The sequence below is a fragment of the Accipiter gentilis genome, chromosome 31 (assembly GCF_929443795.1).
Source record: "Accipiter gentilis chromosome 31, bAccGen1.1, whole genome shotgun sequence".
Lineage (NCBI taxonomy): Eukaryota > Metazoa > Chordata > Aves > Accipitriformes > Accipitridae > Astur > Astur gentilis.
In genome coordinates, this window is record NC_064910.1 from 866,642 (window position 1) to 892,579 (window position 25,938).

The 25,938-nt window shown below is 40.6% G+C and overlaps 1 protein-coding gene across 1 annotated transcript in view; it reads right to left on the reverse strand.

Annotated features, from left to right (window-relative positions):
• Positions 1–727: 727 nt before the first annotated feature.
• IRS2 (insulin receptor substrate 2) overlaps positions 728–25,938 on the reverse strand; it is a 30,159-nt gene continuing 4,948 nt past the window's right edge. Inside the window, 1 exon segment of the mRNA XM_049834058.1 lies at positions 728–2,185. Within this exon segment, the coding sequence (XP_049690015.1) occupies positions 2,181–2,185 (5 nt within the window). The 3' untranslated portion in view covers positions 728–2,180.

The following is a 25,938-nucleotide window of genomic DNA, read 5'->3' on the forward strand; positions in this document are numbered from 1 at the left end:
AAAGAAAACACTGCTTAATAACTGTTAAGGTTATATAGCAAAAAATATTTTAAATTTAAGGTAAGTCAGGCAAAATGTACAAAGACCCAATATACATTGTGAAGTTTTAGCAAACATAACATTTATACATTTTGGTTCCATTCTGTAAACTAAATTAAGAATGTAAGTATTGCATATGCCTTTGTGAAATATACAGGATAGAGAAGAATTGACTATATTGTCAAGTTTTTGTTTTGAAGTTGCTGTATGCATTTTAGCCATTTGTTTTAGTGGCATGATTTCTTAATTGGTACAGAGGGCTACTTCCAAATAGAAGTTCAAAACATTGAATTCAGCAGGTACCACACTCAGTGCTATGGGGAGGTTCAGACAGAAAATGTCAAAGGTATTTGTTTTTTTTAGTTCCAGACTTGAATGAGCAGCATTTTAGAATGTCTTAGAACCATTCATAGTATTGTTATTAAAAAAACCCAAACCTTCAAACAGATAGATCAGATATTTAAATTGATTTTAGATCTAATATTGTATTAGACGATGCATTGCTGTGATTTCAGACCCCCAAAATTACACTGAAAAATAACCTGTGTCATGGGGTAGGGAAGGAATTAGTTTACATTCATCTTTGTCTTGTAATACAATCCTCAGTTCTAAAAATTCAGCACGTAAGCAGGAAGACTGCATTGCCATTCATTATATCTGTAAGACATTGACTCTCGTCTTCCTCAGGAAAAAAAAAAAATCCCAAAAGATAATGCATTGTTAATAGTGAAGTACAGGTTCCACCTAGCACAATGATTTAAAAAAAGAAAAAAAAAAAAAGTCTCACGTAACTCAAATAACTTAGTAATACTTACATGTCTATCAGAGCAGGCACTGGGGAGGTACCCTTAAAATGTATACGAACTCTTCAACAAATTTATCGAAGGAGAAACAAGGTGGCATGACATTCCGCTAGTCTGGTGCAACAGTTGTACGTGACATTTGTGACGGTAGGCGCCACATCACTTGGATTTTCAGGCTACTGGAAATGTGATGCACGGGTAGCCTTGAAAAGAACTCAGGATAAGTGACTGCAATGGTTCTTCTTCCCTGTAATAATGCCTGCAGCTGCAATGGTGCTTTCCTGGTAAAAGGCAAATATCAGGACTTTCTAGATGGCAAGATAATACTGTGTTAATATTAGCGCTTAAATCTGCCCGATACCTATTATCATCCCTGCATTCCTAGCATGCCTACGTGGATTTTTGGTTACAAGAAACGCAGCTAAGAACAGAGTTAGCTGACAAAAGTGAGCTTGTAAATAGGAGAAAAGGCTTTTGCAATCTGAAGTACCTACATAAACACCTACATAGAGAGGATTAAACAAGTGTGTCAAAGGTACAGAGAGATACCCCCAATACAGTTTGATGTTTTTAACTCACGTTGCTTCAGTTACACATTTTATATTTCTTAACTACTCTGAATCCTCTGTCCAAGTCCGATTCACAGAGTTTCATCCCATTTTAGACTTTTCAGTGCCCTAGTTAGGCTTTGTCTGAGAAGTAAACCCTGCGGCTAGTGATTCACAACCCAGCAGCAGCAGCTGTACGCGTTGCAAGTTCAGTAAGGCTGACGACCGTTCTTGAGAGAGACTCAGCATAGAGATAAAGGAGGTCCTGTCGTACACCAACACCGCAAATCCGGCTTTACTTTGAACTGAGGTAGTACTGTGGTAGGCTTGAAATTATGCCAGTAAATACCAGATCTTACTGCTTCAGCGGGTGTTACAGAATCCCCTAATATGACGAAGAATAAATACAGTTTGTCTTTGCAGAAAAAGGAAACGAAGGCATTGGCCGTTACTTAAAGTGGCCGGCAGAAAAGTTCCTACGATTTAAAGAGCATCTCCAACTTCTGTCGAAACAGCAGCAAAACGATACCGTAGATGCCATGGACAGGGAATGAGTTAGGCAGGTTGCTTTCCCTTCCTCCCAGATTTGTTGCACAGTTTAGTCCACAACAGTTAAGTAACTGTCCGGACCAACAATAACAACAACAAAAAGTAAACCTTAAGCAGCTTCAGTTACAACCCCCCCCCCCCCCAACAAAAAAACCAAACCAAACCAAAAAGGTATATGCCGAGCAGCTTCTTTGAATGTTGTACTCTGTTGTTTGAGGTCATGGTGAGAAAACTAACTCCTTCACTCTGAAAAGAAAAATGAAAGAAAGTCAATAAAAGCTGAAAAAAAAATCATATCTATGTTTTAAACAACACAAAACAATGCCATAGAAAGATTATTCAGAATGGGTTTTAATGGAAGAAAAAAAGCTATGCAATAGCTACACATAAGGTATTGCAGAAGCAATAAAGGGAGCACTCCCCCATCCAATACCACCTCCTTTTCTTAGGACTTTTCAGATGTAGGTCTTCTGACCAGCAAACCACAAGAGACAGAACTGGTTAGAAAACCCAACACAAAATCCCCCCAGTTCAAGTTGTGACCATCACTGTTTGTGTCAGTGGAAAGGAAAAGGGGTTGCAGAAAGTAGGTACAAACTCAACTGTTTTCTTAGTCAGCTGGGTGTTACCAAAAGCTGTCCACTTCCAGACATTAAAAACAAGTTTCTTGAGACTACTTTGTCTTTAGGGAGCCTTCTAAAAACATAAGCAAAGTATAGAAAGAACCTTCTTCTAATTTAGTGATTTGATTTACAAAATAACTATTATTCCAGAAGTAAAATGTGGGTAGGTATGCAAATGGAAGGAATCTTCTCCAGATTACTGTCTACAAAGCTGCTTTAAACGGTCAAGGTGCATTGCACAGTAAAACAGAAACTGATTACAAAGCGACCCATCCTATTCTAAAGAATGCAGCTGACTCCTTTTGTGTTTTTTCCACTGCAAAGAATTAACAGATAGTACGTGCCACCTCTATAAAGACATATTATTATATTAACTCACAACATTATTTGTTAAGGTGGTCATTAAAAATCAAAATTTCCTCAGTATGTGGCTTATCATGTAGATTTTTCCTGTTTGCTATGATATTTGGAAAGCAGCAATGCACACAGAGTAGTGATTAAACCACTGATACTGTAAATTTCACATGACAAAACATTGACACCTCATTTCAAAAGGTGCCAGCTAAGTGGTAAATCCTGATACAAAGTCAGGCTGCAACATAACATTCACACTAAGTGCTATTAATAGTGTCTAGTTCATTTAATAGTTTATAGCAATTTTTTTTTTTTGCATGTTATTATCCCCAAGTTTAAAAGTTAGATGCAAATTTTAGTTTAAAGATGTATTACGCAAGTTTTCCTAAAACTTGAAGTTATTTGGAATGTCTGGAGAAACAACATTGTTACTTTGAAAAGTCTATAAAGGACATGACCCATTCATTTTGACTGTATTGACACAAGAAGTCAGTATTCCTGTATATTTTTAATTCCTTTGGTATCATAAAACCAAAGTAAATTACATATGAAACCTGGATGTCAAAGTAAGCATAGTGCTTGTCTGTGGAAGTTTCAACCCATGTAAGCCTCTGATGAACCAATACAAAGGCTTTTCCTTCAAGTCTACAGAAAAACAAAGTTTATCATAGCTTGGCATATATGTGAGAATTGCTGAATTGCTATTGAATCTCTCAGAGCTAAGGTTTACTTAAGGAATTAGCCCTGCTGGAGTCAACTGGAGCCGCTGCATGATCAGATACTTAGGATATTATGATTTTATTTCATGACACAGCTCAAGATGAATTAATAGCTTGCCAAGACCAAGAGGAGAGCATCTCTTTGCACCCCCCCCCCCCAGCCCTTGCCATTTATTTGCTGCCACTCTTCTGACCAGAAGCTAAGTCAAATCTACCCATTCAGTCTTCAGAAAATGAGCCCGCATAGTTTGGGCTCGGATGGTGTTTCAAATTAAGAACTTGAACTGGCTTACGATGCAATCAAAGGAGCCCCAAAACTGCCATCATCATCCAGTAAGGCTGCATGGGAGAATGTGCGGCAGGATGGATGGCTCTCAGAAGGGAGCAGAGATCCCTTGTTCGAGGAAGAGCTGCCTAACAGACCATTTTGTTCTGACTTTTGTTCCGGGAAGCAGGATAAATGCATCATGTAGGCAAACAAGCGAGTGTTTCAAGATACCTGCTGACTCTGTGTTATTGCCTTCCTCCTCCAAATGGAAACCAACCTGACAACTAAATTTAGGTTCCCAAAAGTGGCCACGTGATAGTGAAAGCCAAATAAATGAAAAACAACAAACAAAAAACCTAACACCAAAAAACAACCCATGTGTTCAGACAAGTCGATCAGAGGAAGATATTTGTGTACATGCAAAGAACACAAATATGTTTCCAGAAGTATCTCAGCCTAGGGCGGTCATCGGGGAGGATTATTACCAACTGAGTAAACCTGCCATTGTTCTTACAGCACAACAGGTACTTTCCAGCCAGAATTAAACCGGAGCAGTTGAAGTGGCTGATGCTTCAAAGCATTTCCAAACTTGGTTTGTAGGGTTTTGTAGGTGGATGATGGGACTGTGGGCACAAGCCTAAGAGCCTGTGATGCAATAAACACATCATCCTATGAGTCTGTAATGCTGACCTATAACTCAAATACTAACCCAAACGTAGTCTTCAATAATGAAACTATTTCCAGACACCAATAAGCTTTGAATCAGGTTTCAAAGAAACTTTGAATCATGACAGGAAAAATAAGTACTGCCACCACTTGATCCACAGAAGAGCAGCGTAGCTTCAGAGGAAGCCCACTTGCAAGAAATAAGTTGCAAGTTCCATGCTAAAGTTAAAAACAAAAGAAACAAAACAAAAAAACCCCAACCAACCAAAACCCAAACCACATCAGTATCACTGTTAATTTTTACTTCAGTAATTAGTATCTTTTACTTATTTCAAGTCTCAGGTCAACATTCCACTTACACAGCAAGTCACACCAATGTACATTGTATTTATCCAGGAACGAAGCAAAATTCCTACAGGACACAAATACATTCTTTAATAACCTCATTCCCCACGGGCACGCACAAATCAAAATACAAAGTCCAGCACTGTGTCAATACTGAAGTCTCCTCTTGGTTTTGGCTTTATTGAGAAAAGCATCCATGACCACTGCTGAATTTCCAAAACTAAAGTCACCTGATTTCACCAGTGCTTCCTGGGGAATAAATCAGATAATAAACACAAACACACAAATTGTGGGGAAACTACCAAATACTCAAAGACTCGTTAAATATACTGTGAGGAGAATACAATGGTTAGTCAATTAAAGAAGATCTAGTCCGCTTATTAACTTTCAAAGACAGTGGGCAACAAAGAAAAATTTTCTTAATTCCTAGAGGTAATTCTTCGTCTGCTAGGGAGCACACAGACAGAAACAGCTATTCATGCAGCTCACGGCAAAACACGTTGCTGGTTATTCATAGCCAGTAAATTTATTCCACCGGCAGCGCGACTGCCAGAGCGGATCAGGCGTCGGGCGCAGAACCCCCAGCTCCGCCACGGGCTTCTGCCCCGACTCCAGGCACATCCCTCGCTGGCTTTGTCCCTTCGCTTCCCCTCCCCACGCTGCCTGCCAAGTCGATTAAGGCTCTGATCCCGCTGACTACCTTCTCCTGGAAAAGCAATCCCATCGATACAACCAAACCCGGAGGTTACCACCACGCACGTCTGCGGGATCAGGCCAGCCCGTCAGTCGGCACAGCCTGAGGAACCGAGTCCTGCTGGCAGGGAGAGGCCTTTGGCCCCCCGACGCCCGGGAGGAGGCGCACGGCCCTGGCCGGCCAGAAAAGGCAAGCGTGTCCCCCCACCGTGCCCGCCAAGCCGCACCGTCCACCGGTGGGTGCCGCACGGGCCGCAGCCCCGCACGGCGGCGGGGCCTTCCCCGAGGGACAGCGAGGGTCCCGGCGGCTGTGCTCCCGGGCCTAGCCGGCACCCAGGGTGACAGGAGAGGGTCTGCAGCGCGGCCCGCGGGGGCTGCTCCGCGGGAGGGCTGCGGGACACAGGCGCCCGCCGTGGACGGTCGCAGCTCTGGCCGAGCAGCCCAAGGCCAGCGCAGCCCGCCCGGCCCCCGGGGCGGCACCGGGGAGGTGCGCCGAAGGAGCCGCGGCCCGGCCCGGCTCCGACGCGCTCAGCAATTTAGTGACTGTGCTATACTCCACGTTAGGTATGGGGGTAACCCTGGGCGCGGAAGGCGACAGAACAACTCGCGTGCTGAGCCACGGCTCTCCGCAGGCAATTCCAGGGAATCGGCTCCGCTCGGCAGGACTGCTCGCGCCGCACGAAGCCGAGCGCAGCAGAAGGTTCCAGTCAGAGCGTCAACATCCGCCTCACCAACACTGCGCAGGAAAACAGAAAGCAGGGCGCTCCAGCAGTTTACAAAGCCCATGAATAACATCCATCCAAAGTAAAACGCTTCCACGTTTGATGGGGAAAACAAGTTAAACCATGAAATGGAAAAGCCACGTTATTATTATTTTTTTAAACAAGTCATGGCTGATTGTAATTGGAGACATGCTGCCCCAAGTAACTAGGCTCTTTTGGCAGGTTATTCCGCTAAGAAACAGTATGCAACGTCATTCAGATATGTCTCTGTTGTTTTACGAATTAAGAGCAAGCATTGGGTCAACATAGATTCTTCGTGACTGATGATAAAAAAAAATAATAATCACTGAACTTCTTTGAAGTAGTAAAGTAGGGATTTGGCGGCCACAGTTATCTATATTAAAATAAGCTTCATAGTACTTTTGCCTCTTGGGTCAAATAGTTAACAATTGTAACATCTTGAACTGCGTTAAGGTAACCATAGGGAAAGATATCATCTTCTACAGTGGGAAAGGAAACACTAGATTATCTGGAAAAAGATGCTGCATGTCAGCACCTGGGAGTACTTTTTTTTTTTTGTGTCCCAGCATACACACAAGAGGCTAAATGTTCATCTGTTGGAATGGACAAATCCTCACAATTTATAACGAGTGTCAACTTTCATACAAAGGTACTAAAAAAAAAATCAAAGTAATCTGTATTCGATACCATATATTTACATGACTAACACTTATTTTACCTGCAATCTTACACTAGAGTTTAAGCAGCTGAGTCTACAGTAGAAGTACAGATGACGACGAGGGCTATGCTTAGTTGATTTCAGAATTTGATGTAATTCATGTTTCATATCATTTTGTCAACATTCTTATAGATTTTGTAGTATGAATAACTAAACATTAAAATGTAATTACGTGGAAAATAAAGGATTAAACTTACAAATGTCATTATAATGAATTTATAGCTAAAGTGCTCGTCCAGAAATACATTTCCCATATCAATTATAATAAAAATAGGCACTTCGAATTTAAAATTAAGAAACTAGACATGCTCATTTTTTCCAGGATTAATTGAATCCAGCTGCTATTATATCTCTTCATTTCAGAGCTACAGCCACTGTGTACTATTAAACAAGTTTGTATAGATGTGATTTAATCCCATGATTAGGGATAAAATAAATTAGACAAAAACACCTCAGCATAGTACTATCTGAAATTTGTTCAATTATTCCCTTCCTTGCAAGTTGGGTATACAACCATTCAGAAACTTTACATGAAATTAAACAAAATCAAGCTGCTTTCTCTGAGCAAACAAAATGCTAGAAAAAAAAAATTTAGTCCTTTTGGCCTTCCGTTAGGAGTTTGTAAGAAGGACAAACACACATGCAGAAGCAGATGTGGAAACTATATAGAAAATTTGCCACTGAAAAGATTAGGTTGTGGCAGCCAGCCAGAGAGCCACACGACAGTTCACATGCACAGGATTTAACCATCGTGGAACAAGGAGTCACGTTCTTGGTTGATGACCACTATCATGCAACTGGCACTGCCTCCCACCTTACAACCATCATAGCATTCCTTTTTCAGCGCAGATTCAAAACCCAACACTGCAAACATGGCCTCAATTAGGCGGTTGGCCTGATTTTCACAGCTCCTTCCACCACACCAAGGAGAGAGCACAGCTCTTCCCAGGAACAGACTGACGGCAACACGCAAACTCCAGTGACCCCACTTTGCATACAAAGTGAGGCTGGAAGTTTCTTAAGACACAGAATTTTTGCAAAACAACACGCTCACCTTCCAAGTGATGAACGGCGAGGGAGGAAGGGATTAGTGACTAATACACTGAACTACCTACCAAGCCCATCCTCGGAGACACAACAAAACCAGGTGAATTAGCACATCTGCCCCTCTGGCATACAGTGGGCAATACCCAGTGCGCACCTCTACAGCTCTGGCCTACTCACCCTATGAGGAGCTAGTCATTCTAGCTCCTTAGAGTCAACGAGAAGAAACAGGCACCTCTAAGCAACAATGCTTCTGCCCTATTTCATGTTAGGCTCAGATGAGTAAGAGTTAAGCAAGATCTCCAAGTCTGTGAGGTGTATGACTTGGTATTCATTTTAGGAGCAGAGACCATACCCTTTTACACACCTTTACAAATTGCTGGGAAGTTTGCTCAGCTGGGATGTCAGAGGCATATTTTTCCATCTTCCAATATACAGCAGTAGTCATTAACAAGGGCAACAAGGTCCCACAAGCAAGAAGAGCTCTTGGAAACAGAGCTTGATATTCTCACACAGCTGCTGACTGAAATGCCATCAATGCTGGTGGACCCATTTCAGGCAGGTAACGGTGGGGAGAGTATAAACAGACTTCTGGTTAGATCCACAAGTGAGAACCTGACTGCCGTTCGAGATATCAATGGCCAACAGCAAAGTCCAAAGCTTCCCCTGAGCCCCTAGGTTACCTCCATCCACATGCCGGAGCTCACAATGTGAGAGTGCTCTCAAAAAGCTTAAAAGCATGCTTTTTCTCTCTCTCACTTGGGAGAAAAAGCAATCTTTTCCAGTGACTAAATTGAAGAATTATTCATATTAAAGATTTAAATATTCATGGGAACAGGGATAAGGACTCATGTAAGTTGTGGGAAGCTATGTTCACTCTCCCTTTCCATTACAGTGGGTATCTAATTATTCCATGAAAACAGCTTCAGTAAGAACGAATGAGAGCACTCTATCAAAGAATATATGGCTAGGATGCACTAGGGGTGGGGAGGGGCGGGAAGAGGATTGAGATTTTCTTTCAGCCAGAAAGGTCCTGGGTGCCGGTCAGTCCTGGGTGAGTGCTCTAGCCACATAAATATTGTGGGCAGGGGCACAGAAACACTTCATCCAGGCCCTCTTTGAAAGGCTGATCCCTGCCTCCATCATTGCCAAAAAGGCTCAGGCACCCAACACCAAAAGAGGTTTCAGACTTACAAAGTCTTTATGGAGACTGGAACATTCCTCCATCCTAGAGGAAGACACTTACCTTCTTTCTTTTAAAACACAAGGCTCTCCTCAATTTTCAGAGTCAACTTCCCGCCTGTTTTGCAAACTGACTTTCAGACTGCTTACCAAGGAGTAATCATTTACGCATCTGACCTGGCACCTAAACCCACTGGATGGTCATGCTCTAAACATTGGGCTGGCTGCTGCAGCTTTTGGACCTTCAGGTTCAGAGATACGGCCAGAGAGATGCTGGTTCTCACAGCAGAGAGACATGGGGAGTGAAGGTCTGAGAGGAACAACCTGGCACACACGGGAGGGCAATCTTTCCCTTCTGCTTTCTCTTGTTGTCACACCCTCACTTAAAACTCTGAGCATCTGGTAGTAGGATAGAAAAAGATTTTAAAGGATGATTTTCAATTTCTGTCAATGCTTTTCTGGGAATCTTTTGTGTTCTCACTGTTGCCAGCGTGAATGAGTCAGTAATAAAGGAGTGAAGGAGAGATGAAGCTAGGCAAGAAGTTGCAGACTTCACGGTCTGTGATGAAAAGACACCACCCTCCCCAAAACCATTTAGTGAAATGAGCAATACCATCCAAAACAGCTGCACCGAAGCAGGCTAAGGCTCCTCTAATCCAGTTTCCTCTCTCTGACAGTGGGTCAAAAGCAGCTCGTTTTTATAGTCTTGCTTAACCAAGACACGCATATGGAGAAACTTCCCCAAATTCTCATCTACCTTCTAATGATTTACCTATCAAGGACCTCCTGCACTTCACCTCCCTTCGTGGAAACCTTTAGTACCCTGTAGCCTGGAGTTTCACATGAGAACTACAGGCTGCAAGAAGAATGATTTCCTTCTGCTTGTTCTGAACCTGTCACACATCAGCTCAATGCCCCCAATAAAGCTGAAGTCTTACTTCCCACGTGCAGTTCAGACTCACAGTCCATATATTATCACACGTTGTCCTCCTTTTACTCTCTATATGGAGACACGCAGCAACAGAACCACAATTCCCCCGTATGGACATTTCCTATCTACAGCCTGAGAGCACAACGGAAACGCTCAAAAACATGGTACCAAATCGTTTCTATACAACCGTACAAAAACTAGGATGAAAAGCCCTGTGCAGCTGGCCAACACCTTTTGCAGGATTCCTGGGAGAAGAAAAACTATGCTATATGTCACCTGAAAAGGTTCCTAACACTTTGATGGGAAATAAGTTGCACTGTGTACGTGGACTGCGGTAGAGGGAGGGAAAAGAAATTCTCTGTGAGAAGAGAAAAAAGCACCCACAGATGTACAGTGTTTCTCAAGAAAGGTCACTATTTTATTTTGGCCGTTTACTTCAAGTCTACTCTTTAGGACAAAAAAAGAGGAGAAAAAGAGATACCCTCTTTTTACATAATTTCCTAATAGGTTCTCAATATTTGACAGAGATAGCTCCTACAATTTATTTTCATTTTAACCAAACCTTTCTCAGTAGGTTTACACAGAGAAGATTTTTTCCCCCTCTGGTTTTTTTTGTTTGTTTGGTTTTTTTTGTTTTTTTTACATTTGTTCTGTTCAAGTTTGAAGAGCTTTTTTCCTTGAGACCAGGCTGGGATCCTTTTCTCACATGGAAAGAAGAATGAGCTGATGCATTTTGGGTAGTATTGCTTAGAAAATGTAAGAACAGTTTACTTTCTCAATTTTCTATCTTTTGAAGTATCATTACTGAGTCGTTAAACAGCTACATATTTCACTTCAGCTATTAATCTTGTTGCATACAATACTACCCCTGTTCTTTTAAAACTGTCTTGTAGTTCATAGTTGTTAACACACTAGCACATATCACGTTAAGCCCTTAACCTTTTTGCTATATTAATTCCACTTAAACAATTCAAGCTTCTATATACAAACATTTGGATAAAAAAAACCGTAAAATATTTCAATTAATAAAGCCAGAGTCTCCTTATTTTAAAGCCTTTTTTATTCTGTAAACTTTGGGGTTTTTACTTTGCTGTTGTTAGAAACCTCTATTAATGGAGCCTATAGTTCCAGGCACCGTATATACACATAGGCACAATATATTTTTCTACTAACCACAGTAAATTAACTGAATAGAATTGTGATTATGATTTACCGAAAGTATTGCTACTGGTAGCAATACATAAAAGAACTAAAGAAAAAAACCAAAACACAAAACACCTAAAAAACCCAAAACAAAACAAAACCAAAAAACCAACACACCCCCCAAAAAAAACCCAACAAACCCACTCCAAGAAAGTGCTTGGAAACAACACTGCAAAAAAGAATTTGGAAGACTAAATTTGTGGAAAAAGCTATTACAACAAAACCTTGTGAAAAGATGAACTTGAACTTCCCCATACCACCAGACCACTGACAAACCTCTCATGATGAGGGGGAGCTAAATCCAAAGCACAGCCTTACCAGTTCATCACACATTAGGGATGCGGCTCCCAGCTGCCGCTCAAGCCATAACCAGCAGTTTTTCCTCCAAGCAGAGCAAGCTGCTCCTCGTTGCATCACCCCTGAAGCATGTTCCTTCATCTGCAACACACCTTGGTACTTACTCTGTGTGGGACACCAGCCATCGCTGGCTTCAGTATGCTGTCATGGACACGCTACACAACACAAAGATGGGAAACCACCTGTTTTCTGTGAATAGGGGTTTTTTTTAAGCCTTAAAAATATTTCTGCAGGAACATTACGTCTGACTTTGAATTACAAGTTCAGTTTATCGCTGGTCAGAACCATTTGCAGATCTATTTCTGCTCGTTAGAGTACTACTCCTTACCCCTGTGGCATCTGGTCCCACAGTTCAGATGTGGTATTTGGGAGACAGATCCTGCCCAGAAACGAGTGCCGAGTTTAAGCAAATGCTTTATAACACCTCCACAGAGAACAATCAAAACACTGTACCCTTTTCTCAGGTACACAATGGGATTATGATCACCTCTCCAGATAAAGTTTATAAAAGTACTCCTAGCCAGCTCATTAACGACCATGAGTGGAGCTCTCATTAACTTCCTTGGGACCATAGGCTTGGAACCCACATCTGGAACAGCAGATACTGTCGAAAACCAGGCTCACACACCTTGCGGGGTGCCCCGTCCCTGCTGATTTCAATGTCTTCATCTGCTTCAGCCTTAATATTCATCGCTCCACAGCAACCCACTAAGTCTCCTTGAGAACAGCCACTCTAACATGATCCCCCAGCAGACCCCCTACTATTCCTTCAATAAAGACAAATGCCCTAGTAATCAAAGCAAAACAATGTCTCAAAGAACGTTATTTGTAGATATAAACTTCTTATTTACAAACCGGATTGTATTCTCCCTTGCATCAAATGCATTTCTGAGCAATGCTAGAAAACAACGTTTTTATGTTGCATTTTTAAAACAAACAGGGGCACCTATAACTTTCTGTTCTGAATTTCATCTTGAGATGAACTGGCATTTCTTTCTGAAGCTGATACGGATTGTATTGCCTATAGAATCTAGTATTATGTTAAGACATGAAAGGAGAGGATGTACTTTTTGTCACATGGGCATCATAAATATCATCCACGTATCACTCCTGGAGGGTAACAGATACTCTGTTGGAAAGCATAGGCAAAAAGCTTAGTAAACTGTTTTGAAAAGTAATTTTGCTGGTTAAATTTTATTTTCTGAGAACACCACTTTCAAAACTGAAAGCTGGTCATAAAATAACTTGCGATATCAGAAAGCATATAGAGTAATTACCTCCTCTGCCTTACTCAGATATTACTTACTTTCTCATGCAAGAAACACAGATCGTACTGAATGAATGAGGTTGTTCCCAGCCCCACTGGATGTGCCTTGAATCCTCCCCATCTAATAGTTTACTGCAGAAATAAAAGTGAAGCAGGCCCACATTCATTAGCTCTGCAAGACCAAACAGACACTAAAGCTTCACTTTTAAGAAAGGCAGCTAAAGAAGGTGAATGCAAAACGCCAAGTTTTACCCACCCTAAGGAACAAGAATATCTGAGACATGCAATTAATCTCAGCTTAGAAAACAGCATTTATTTCATTGTTGTTCAGCCACGAGACCTGCAGTACAAAATATTACCTTCCCCAAGAACAAAAAATATTGTTAAAATATGAAAAAATACTATGCCAGAGTACAGTGTGCTTTCACAGCACTTTTCTCAAAGCTTCAAAGAGACTTTTTTAAAAAAGGACCAAAAAAATTAGCATCACTTACGTGCAATATTGCTAACTCCAGACAGAGCAAGATGCACTTCCTTCTAGAATTACAAGAGCTCTCAGTAAATATTTACATGAACAGAGCTGTACTCTACTCTTTCACCCATTCTGTTTTCTCCTCCTCTCCCCAGTGCTCTCACACAGGTGGCTTTATTTTGTTTCATGGCTCCCCTGATTTGTTGCCAGCAAATATGTTTATAAACAACCACTGACACTTAATTTGCTTAAAAAGGCTCACCTGTACCTCGTATAGCATTTTTGAAAAATACGTTTTACTTACAGCAATATACCTGGCCACACAACTATATAACTGATGCTGTCATCTTTTTGAAATTGTATTACTTTGCCAGGACTGTTTCTATGAAATAGAGTAAACCCCATCTTGGTCACTTAAGACAGGATACTTAAGAGTTTGGCTCTAGTCCCACGATGCTCAGCAGAGAATTCCCCTAGACTTCAGGGAGGTTTTCCTGTACATAAAGACCCACGTGTGTTTTCTCCCACTGCCAGCATCCCAGCTCTCTGAAGTTGCTTAGGACATCTCAAGGGGGTGTGATGAACACTTCAGGATGTCACATTAAGGAACTCTAGCCTCCTGCAAGATACTGTGCAGCAGGTGAGACTTTAGAAAGCGAAGATGCTGTTCTAGAAGGATGCTCCACGAAGAACGGAAAAGGAAAGATCGCAGACAACGTGCGTGAACAAATACTTTGCAAAACACCAGTATTTCCCTCAAGGTGCCTGTACCTTTAAAGCCCCAGTTTGCTCCCAAGTGCTAAGGCCCTGACACGGCTGCCTATTTCACGTATTGTGACTGAGTGGGACACACATTGAAAAGCCTTCAGCCAACAGTGCAGCAGCTGCATAGCTAGAGAAAACACAAATCCCTTTTAATTTCACATTTACTGAACAAGTACAATACATCATCAACTAGCTGGAGTACAGGCCAGGTCAGGCAGGAACACTTCGCTACGCCAGCTGATCCACATATGAATATCCATCTCATTTCAAGTCCTTCTGCTTAAAATAGACTCCACGCAGCAAGTTTGATTTCACAAGCCACAGACCTCTGGAAGGTAGATGTTCCATTCATGCCAAGCGTATAGGCTCCCTCTATAGTCAGGGAAGATGGGCTTGTGCCAATCTCCGGGTCTGGCTCTGACCAGCCTCTTCGACACTGAAAAGGCACCTGCATCCTTCCAGTGACCACCTACGGGAGCCAGGTCCTTCTTTTAAGAGGACTGTTTCGGCAGGCTCCTAATAAGGTGCAAATGGGTGTCTACAGACCAGGCCGAAACTCTCGGTTCTACGTAAAGTGCAAGAACACTGGCTAGATGAAAAAACCCCACCGTATACGTCGCAATCTAAAATGGGAACATGGACCCTTAGGACACACTGGGGACAGCTGAGCTGGAATCTGCAACACATAAAAAAACCAACCAACCCACCTCGGGCACTAATAAAAGGCACAACAATTTTGAAAGCATCTTCCACTTTGATGCCTCAGCCTCTCCAACTGTCATCAAAAAAGTCTCTTAAGTGGACGGGGAAAAAAAAAAAGCCAGATTCAATCTATGTTTGAGACAAGAGACCACAAATACGCTTTCCTATACAGCAGGAATAAGACTTGGGCAAAACCAATTAAATATTGCCATAAAACACATATAAAATAAACCCAACATGAACAGGCTGTAAATGACTGGCTCCTCCACATCACAGCTTTCCAAATTACAGTCCACAGACTACTTTATACTGCATCAGGGGTCCTTATTTCCAGTAGCTATTTTTAATTAAAGTACATTGAAAAAAAATGAAGTAATTAATTATTACTATTCCAGAAAGACATTATGTGGCCACAAATGGCCCAAACAAGGGACCTAAGACAATCCATGAGAAAGAAGAGAAATGGTTCTAAGCCTCCCTATTAATATCTCATTGCTGCTATGAAAAATCTTGGAAACCTCTATCAAATTAAAAATCATCACATTACAGAAGCAGAGAAGTTTAAGAAAGGTGCCATCATATACACCAAGACAAACACATATACTAGGAAGAAAAAAAAACCTCCGGTAGCATCTGATCCAATGAAGAAACAGAATTTCATACTTAAAAGACAGATGGCAATGCTGTTCATTCCGACAGTTACAGTCACAGCCCCACTATGCTACATCCTGTACTAACATGGGTACCACTTATTTCCAGTGTTTCTCCTAAACTAAATCATGGAATTTGGACAAGAGTTTCCTGCCCCTGGATTAACTGACAATTACCAAATATAATTCTTTTTAGCATGGTGCTTTTTTTTTTAACTGATGAGACAACAGGCTTTTATGTATCAAATACACTTTATTCCCTTCTTCCAGGTAAGGATTTGCTCTGTTCGTATCTGATGCAAATAACGAGTTAATGTATTTTGAAACATACCAAAATGTGAAATGTTCCTTTGACTGCAGCAGCGAAATGACGATCTTATTCAGGTACACACACACAAAAAAACACAGCTACACTAGTGAGTAAGATAAAGCCACTTGACGGTCCAATAAAACAATGGTTTTACATGATAAAAAAATTAAAATATTGCAAAGAAGAAATTTAACATACAGTTTCAATAAAGGATTTATTTGTCTACTGTTTTGCCATCTTCAGCAGAACTTAATAGAACTTTGCCTCCAGAGTGGAATGAAGAAGAGTTGGCTGCTCAGGTAGCCCATTTCAGAATGTATGGGAAAATGCCTCAAGAAGACAAGCTAAAAATCAGTGCCTGATAAAGGGGCTGGGATCTAAAGCCAACTCAAAGGAAATCTGAGAGCATCTTCCGAGTTAAGATACCTGACTAAGGACAAGATGTCTACAATTCATTCTGCTCAGGGTGGAGAGTCTGAAGTTGTCCCCTACACACCAACCCTCAGAAGAGCTCACTATTTCCCAGGTATATGTTCTAAAGTCCCAGCACTTTTTTTTTTTTTTAAACTTCAGCATTCTGCTTCTCCTATGCTTAATTAAGGAAACAGAGCAAGCTGCATGACAACATTATGGAAATTATTAGTAAAAAGCAATACAATCATACTCTTTGGCAAAGTAAATATAAGCAGAATACAAGCCTGAGTCTACATGACCAAAAGTACCATAACTCTCCATATGTTTTTTAAAATAGTATCTTTGAAATGTTATCCCCTTGCAAAAGCGTCAACAGCCAATCTATGAGTACAAAGAAAATGGGGAATATCTACTGACGAGTGAGAGGAATAGAAAAAGTTCCAATATTTTCTCTTAGTATGACAACATAGCATCCACCTGGCCAGCATGGCAAGTTAAAGCTTGCCATGTCTGTGACTAAGCAGACTCAAGACTTAGGGAACAATTTCAGGCTCACGGGAGACTCTCTCACGACAACTCCATCAAATAGCAGCATAGTATCTAAACATCCTACACAGCTCATTCACAGCACAGACCAGCTCCTCCTGCATTCAGGCACACCAGTGTGACTGTGCTCACTCAAGCTGCAAGATCTATCTTCTTCCACCTCCTAGCATAGTCAAGTATACATTTATTAAAACAAAAGTCCATCAATTTATTTCCTGAGAGCTGAATTCTAGTTTTACTAAAAATCAGTTACAAAAAAATCTAGCTACGTCACTACTATGAAGTAGGTTTGGTTTTGGTTGGTCGTTGTTGTGGGGTTTTTTGGTTTTGTTTTTTTTTTTTAAAATAACAGATGGACTATCTCATGTTACCAAATCTTACAAAGCTTCTAGTTTACTGTCACTTGAACATTCATACTAACAGAAAAAAATTAAGAGAGGACCTGGACTAGAAATCGCTTATAGTGCTGAAATACATTGGTGCATTTGTATCTGGAAATCATCCTATTGGCTAACATTCAACAACAGAGTACTATCAATTTATTTATTTAGAACCCACGCAGTCTACTCTTGATTTAAAAATACACCAGTTACAGTTAAAGTTAAAAGCTTATCATGACAGGATTTTCATTTGATATTTAAAGATTAAAACAGAACAGTGTAATAAGTTACCTTTCTGTAGATATCCAAAAGAAAGCAATATTATCCTAGCACTCATTGGTGCATGTTAGAACCTCTCGCTGGTATTTGTGAGAGTAACTGCTAGACTATTGGGATTATGAAGTCATAAGTACCAACCATTTTAAGTTTATGGCCAATTCTCTCAAGTATTCTGTGCCTCAGGATCATAGATATATGCGCTTATTCCTACTGCTCCTCCACATAGTCATTTCTCTATAACTATTGTGAAAGTCATAAGCACTAATTCTGTAACTTCACCATTGAGGAGAATTACGTACCCTTGCATTAAGTTATACAAGTCTGACTCCAAATCCAAACATAAATGTTCAAAGTTTTACACTAGGTCAAAACTCATTAGTGGTAAATAATTTTATTCTAAAGTGACTTTTCATAGTTCACAAACAACTTTAATATTAATCACCATCACAAATCTTTATCAATAGTTTCTGTACAAGATTGGTACAACAAACACACAACTTTTCTTTTTGTTATGTTAAAGAGACAGTACTATTATACTTGTATTTCATTAATTTTGGCAGAAATAATTGCTCGGGACTGAAACCTGTTGTAAAATATACAAGTCCAACCTCTATAAACTTTTCCAAATGTTTACATTGTAAAAACGAATGATGCTACAACACAGCCAAGTGCAACTGCCTTACAGAAGAATTTTACCTCCACCTTACAGATCCAAATCTCCTAATTCCCTCACAAGAAGTCTTTTTTGGGTATCAGTGAAAATTTTGGTTAGACACGTCACCTGACATTTGGTCTGCCTTTTAAAGTAAGTTAAAACTACTCACTGGAGTTTTTTGGGAAAAAAAAAATATCAGTATCAGAGAAACTGGTAAAAAGACTACAGATGAAATTCACACCACAACTTCTCAATAGTTCAAGCACTGGAGAGACCACAGTTGTTGAAGCAGTCAACTTGGTGATGTAAAGGGGTTTTGCATTGACTAGAAGATTGACAGGGTTTGCATCCATTCATTAATTCTATTCTTATTTCTTTTAAATAATGCCAAAATGTAGCATTAGCAGTTATTGCAAATAACTTCCTATAGCCTCAGTTATCCCCATTAGCGAAGGCAGACTAAGCCAGCACACCATTATTGTTTTCTTGTTCTTGAGTAACTGTTCAACACTACTGTCTCCTACGTAAGAGTTAAGCCTCAGTCTCCCCCCAGAAGACTGTCAGATGTCTTGTTCAATCAATCTTGTGACTTCTGGTCAGCAAAAGCCTAGATCTGAAGGGGGAGTGGCGGGGGCGGGAGGAATCTTCCGAATTCTCATTCCATGCATTAGTTTGACAATGCTACCCAATTTAATGAGGGGTTAAATTGGACATGAGGACTGTCTTAAAAACTGTTTTTATATAATATACTGCCTGGGAGGACACAACACAAGAGGCAAATCTAAAACTGCTTAGATCTTATTTCATTGACATGATTTTCCCACTGTTACTGGAATGATTTATTGATTTGCCTTTGACTGAAGAGAAGCAAAGTCCTCTGCCTCAAGCGGCACGGACAGTGTTGCTCTCAGCCTACTTTACAGTATCTGTGAAACACACTTGGAAATTGAGACCCAATGGAACAATGAGTTTCATACCTTATGCTTATCATCACAGCATATATCAAACAGATTTTACTAAAGCATCACCTGGAAAAGCTTGGAAAATTCTCCACTGTGCTCTACTGTTTCTAAGAAACTTCTGCTGTTTCTGGTATCAGCAAGTTTGCTATTTTGGCGTCACACTAAAGCCCCAGCGCCTCCATTTCTGACCCCTTCAAACAAAAACAAGCTGCTCAACAATGTCTAATCCGTGCGTCATGTAATCCTGCTTAATACTCTACAAACTCTGGGTAATATTTGGGTAGTTTTTAAATTTAGCAAAGAACATCCTGGCCTACTTCAAAGATACCCTCGCCTTGGGTAGCGTCCGCGAGAAACGTCACCCACACTCATTTCAGAGAAGAAAAGCAAACACGCATAAATGCATAAGAGAAATGAACAAAAGATAAAATAAGAGATCCTGGTCTAATGACATGATAAAAACATATAATATTACAAACCGAATGATCGAAATGGGAATGCATTACGCAAGCACCAACCACACCACTCGAACAATTAAAGAGACATTCTGACTTTCTGACACCGCTTTGGCCCCATTTACCAGCGGAGGACAGAGCCCTGCGCGAGTACATCCGACCCCCCGCTCCCAGCGAGGGCAGGCTCTGCCGCAGAGGACCGCGGCACGGCCAGCTCAATCACGCAAGCCTTCCTCCCGTCGACACAGAGCTATTTATATAAAGTCGGCTATCGCTCCGCCGGAGAAACAGAAAATCCCTTCTTTGAGACGTTGTTCGCTTTCTGCAGCATCATTACCTTAAAAGCGGCTTGCACTGCAAACACTGCCAAAGAGGTCTAAATCAAATTCCATGATAATTCTTCAGTATACCGTTCTGACTCTCCTTCCGAAGATCTCTCAGACCCTCGCTGAAGGACAAAAATATGTTCCCATTTTGTTTAGGCTGTCAGGCAGACAGTCTCCAATCATTAGCCTCTTGTCAACAGCGATGCTGGGGTAGATTACCAGTGCGCAGTGCTTGTAATGGCAGGTGCATGGCCCTGGGGCTGCCATCTGCCAGGAAGGAAGCGTTCTCCTCTAGGATGCTGAAGAGATTGACAAATAATGTAAACAAACCCCTGAATCCTTCCTAATCTATGGAATCAAGCTATGGCATTACTCTTCTGCAATGTAGATGTTACTATCGGAGGTGGGGGCTTAGGTCTGAGGCTTGGGTTGGGTTTTTTTCACTCGTAACTATTTCTGCGATTGATTTGCTGAGATAAAAAACACACTCTAGAATAACTCTTATTTAAGAGAGACAGGCAAATCTGGATTTGAAAACAAACAAAAACCCACCCTAGTATCAAAGACGTTTGTTTTGGAAAGTATTTCCCCACTGTTAATTTGTAACGTACCTCTTTCCAGAGTGTGTTGCCCTTCACTGTGCATAAGAACTGGATTTTTTTAACTACTATTTTTGATACACCTATACACAATTTTGGGCCATCATCAGTGGTAAAAAATTGAGAACATCTCTTCTGAAAAATTCTTTTCAAAGTAAAAAAAACCTGGACAGCAACAGAACTCTTGAGTATTGTCTTTGGTCTCGTAAATCGATTTGCAAAGGGATTTCTCATGATCAGATTGAATATCTTTCCTATACAGTTCTAGTTTAGTGACCCATTTTTTCACCTCAGCTACCAAGCAATAGCAGACCTCCATGCAAATGTGCACACACTTACCAGACTAGTTGCTGTGATCACACCTATTCTTCAGGAAAGTTATTCCTTACTGTCTAACCGGCCACACAGAGGAGATTACACACTACTGCTGCCTTTGAGCGAGCCTCAAATGTTACTGTATGTGTTAGCACTTTAACACTCCATGAAGTGTATTTTCTAGGTGAGCCTCTGTAAAGATGTAAGCAATCTTTACATTGATTTCTCTGTGGTTTGGATCAGGCTTATAATACCTAAGCCTTAAAACCTTGCTTTAAATACAAACACTTACAACCCTACAACTAAGGGATTCATCCTACCTAAATTAGTGTGGAAACTGCAAATGCAATCCAAACCAGTAATCCTGGTTTCCTCTACAGCTGACAGAGACGCAGGTGAAAATCCATGCTACTTTATAACTTGCATTTCAAAGAGGTGGTGGGAGCAGTTGCCCTTGCTGGCTCTGTTCACTGCTGCTGGTTCTCGAGAATGCCTGACGGACTGACTGACCCAAGATGCCCACATGCTGGATGGCTAAAGGCAGCTGAGACAAAGAAAAGTGTAAAAAAAAAGAAAAAAAAAAGTTTTCCTTTTGAAAGGCTGCAGGAGGAAAACCAGCCTTTTCAACAACAGGCAGCAAGGGGACTACTCAGCTGAACTTGGCTTTTCAAGGCTGCCGCTCCTGACCCCCTACATCCATACGCACAAAAACTTTAAAAATAACTACATGCCAGACAACAGACACACAAACAAAACATATCCGAACTCCGGGGTCACTACACTGCTTCCTAAAAACTCAAAGGATGCTACAGATTTCCATGTATACACAGATGGCTTCTAAGCAAACGTTATAAGAAACTACAACAAAAACCAGAGAGTTGTGAAACCCTCATAATTGCACACCCTGATTTATCAAAACAGTTGCTATATGCACTTCAAATTGCTGTTACACACACTGCGCCAACACAACGTTCGAACTTCCACAAACTCTGCTGAAGTATATCATGACTAATACACAACACACCTAGACACAAAGAGAAAACATATGGATGACCAGTACGCATAAGCACACTATACCTCAACAAATTGGGAAAAAAAGACCCCAGATACAGCCATTTCTTTAGGTGTTTATTACTTTAAAAAGAAACATATTAATGGTGCTTTAGAGAAAATCTGATAGAAACAGAAAATACCTGGATGTACTTATGTTGCCCTTTAACTGCTGAATAGGGAGGAAAGTTAGGCTACATAAACTAACTCTAGCTTAATGCTTCTGTGGATGCTTGCTGTGTTTCAACTTTTAAACCACTTCAGCATTCCAGTGTAATTAATGCTATTTAAAAATAATAGTAAATCAAGTGTAAAGAAACCCATGTTATTCTCTCCTTATTAAAAAAAAACCAAACCACCACCACCACCATATAAAACATGTCCTAATGCTCTTTCTGTTCAAACATTCCTTTATCCATTTTACTTACAAGCGAACGTTAGTCTCTGTAGCTATCTTGAAAGAAATCAAGTAATCAGAAGCAATCATCAACCTAAGCATTTCCTCTGCCTTGAGCAATGACTGTACTGGTTCATTTTAGAACAAACCCACCATTCAACTTGGTCTATAACAATTTATCTTAAATGACTCAAAGTAACCATGACATTCTTTCTATAAGCAGTATAGCTAAACATAATTTAAAGTATAAAGCAAAATAAAAGTCTAATAGATGTTACACATTTTAATATTCTATTTGCTTGTAAAAAGCTGACATCCGTATAATCAACATAATTTAAAATATCAAAGGCTTAATTTAATCTTAGATAACCTCAGTTTACATCTTGTGTTTCACAAGTGGCACTGCTAGGTGCAGACCTAACCATTTTCATTTAGACAGCTGTGAAATGATTTTTAATAATAAAAATCACCTAGTAATAATCACCTCAGATTTTTAATTCTAAGTGTAAGAGGTTAAAAAAAAATAATCAAACTATGTAAGTTTATTAAAAGTAGTTCAGTTCTTCCTGCTGTTGTCATGTTCTCACAGAACTTATCAGTAAGAGAAACTACTACAGCTAATTTATTCAAAAACAGACTTTAGAAGATGTATAGATTTGTAACACTACATATACTTCTTTTAATACTTTTCAGAAGTTATTTTAAAATGAATACAAGTTTTGTAAAAGATACAATTAAACATTCTCATGCTGCTCTGAGAACCAAAACTTTATGGCAGTTGGCATATTAGAGGGGGAAGGAAAAAAAACCCTTAATAATATAATTCATCGTGCAAAGTAATACCAAAGAAAAAGGAAAACAAGGGTTATTTCTTGAATTATCTAAAAATGTCATTAGAAAGACACAGGAAGAGATTTCTTAAGATAGGCTTTTTATTTTTTAGGTGCAATCATAAAACCCTCACAAAAGTAAGAGCTAATTGACAAGGCTGGGGGGGGTCATTACTATATAAAATCACCTTATTACGATCTCAACTAGATGCATTACAGATGATTGCTTTAAGTAAATCAAGACAAAAGAAACTAACACAGGAGGAAAACCACCCTCAGGTTTTTTTTGCACCATTACACATAGTATCTGTTCAATTTTAGGAAACTAGACCAACTACTTAGAAACATTTACAAGTTACAGAGCATTTGTTAATGGAAAAGAAAACAAAATTAAAGATAACCCACCCAAGTCTGGTGTTTTCAATTAAGGAAAATTCCTTATTACACACCCACTAAATGTAACAGGAATTTTACTTAAGAATTCCATGATTACACACAAAGCGTAAAATGTTAACCCCACCAAAATAGAGAGAAAACTCCCATCTGACTTCAATAGAACCAAGATCCACCATAAAGAGTCACATCATTATTGGGTGTAATCTGTCATAAATACACTGGAATAAGTAGTTTACACTATACGAGAGAAATGAGCGTAAATGTCTCCATAATGATAACCACACACAGTTCATAAGTTTTTAAGCAAAAAAGCAGTCATAATTTAAGAACAAAGGCTAATTATCAGCAAGTAACAAGTTTTAACCAACCAGTAACAGTATTATTTTATTTACACATCAGATGAATGCAAGTATTTCTCCAATTCTTAAATAATTGCACACTTTCAGAACACAGTAAAACTAAACGAACCGGTAATTTCAAGCAACCTTTTAATTTTGCTGTTTTGACAGCAGTTGTGGATGCACTCGCTTGCTCTTGCCACGACAGGATAATATGGACAGGGATCTCCGCAAGCACAGCACTCCCTACAGCAGGGGCAAGTTACTGACAGCAGAGAGACAAGCTACACGTGAAAACCAGCCACCTTTAAATGATACAAGTAATTTTGCTTAAAACACTTATCCACGTGAAAACACATCTACTGCTACAGACCATCAGGAAGAATTCAAACTGGTTTGTTACATGTATTTTACACAAATCGAAATATTAACTTACTGGGAAGGTAATTACAACGAGCTCATTTGCATACCCTGTATCTCTGAGATTTTCCTGTTCTAAATATTAAATATATGTGGAATCTCCATTGTCTTAAAATTGCTAGAAACCTCTCTTGCTTTTTGAAGAAGCTTTGAAGAAGTGAAGCTTCTCACTTTGCTAATATAGTTAAAAACAAAATTTGAAAAAAGTGCAAACAGCTAAGTAAACAATGCTGATCGTATATAAGCTATCTCTTGTGCAAACCATTAATTTTTACAAAATTAGATTCTCTCAAATCTACCTGAATTACTACTGTGTCAAAATAGTCTTGCTTACGCTCAAAATACAGTTTTCTTCAAATTGCGTGTTTCTCTGTAAAAGATGAAATTCTTAGTAGACTCCCAAATCACAATGCCTGAAATTCAAATACACTGGCACAATACTTGGTGATCTTTTTAGACAGTGGCAGGGGTCCTTCTGTAAACAAACTTTGGTGTGAAATCCCAATGAAAACCGAAAGAGAAACCAGGAAATTTGCAAAAGTTAATGACCTGATTCGACTTACACCGGTAAAATCCTTTGTGATACATGCCTCCTTCCCCACGCTATGACTGCTTCGGTTTGCCTGCCACAAATGCAATTAACCCGAAACCCCGATTTTGGTACCTAGCCCTGCACACTGCGGACTGATGGTGCTCGTGTGAGGCTTTTCCTTACCGCCTGGGCCTGACACCGGCCGCATTAATCCCCGAGCCCCATCACCCAGCAGGCGTGCTCGCTCCTTGGGGAAGCGGGGAAGACAGCCAGCCTCGCCTCCTACAGCCAGAGCAAACCTCAGCCAGCCTCCCCGCACCACTTCTCCATGGGGTCTGCGTTTAAAAGCTTACGGGAAAGAGGAAAAATAAATACGCGTGCAGATTAAATACTGAAATACGGCAAGCCTAGAACCTCCCTTTGGCAAATGTGCAGCAGAACTGAACCCTCTCCTCTGCACGCCGCCGTGCACCCAGCGAACGCGGCGATGCTCACTGCCCTCTCCTTTTGTTTACCCGATGGCAAGGACAGCAGTCGGTTCCCCCTGCTTCTCTGACCGACAGGCTCTTTCATTCCCACTTTTCACTTGGATGGTGACCATGCTCCCACCCACTCCCAGTTTTCTCGGTGCCCCCCCCCCCCCCCTTAGGGTCAGCACTTTGGGGAATGCTGTGGAAATAGCTCTTTCCCAACACGGGGCTTGGTTTGCAGCTGGGGCTGTAGGTGGCTCAAGAAAAACACCTCGTTTCTGTGAAAAGTCACTCTGCAAAGCAAGGGGCACGATAGTTTGGTGGTGCCCGGGACCAAGGCTGGACACGGAGAGCGGTAACTGCAGCACCCGTACCCCTCCAGGTTGAGCCACAGGGATCCTGAACACGACCCCAGCAAAACTAAAAGCAACAGACAAGTAACGCGCTGCCCTCAGCCCTTCCAGTCATTCAGAATAAGCGTTCATCCTTTCAAACTCTGACATTTCATTCAACAATCCTCTCGTCTTAATTAGGTTCAAAGCTTGCTCCGCAAACGGTGAATCTCTCATCTTTTCCATCTTCCTGTACTTCCTATCAAAAGAGAAAATATTTTCTTCTTCAAA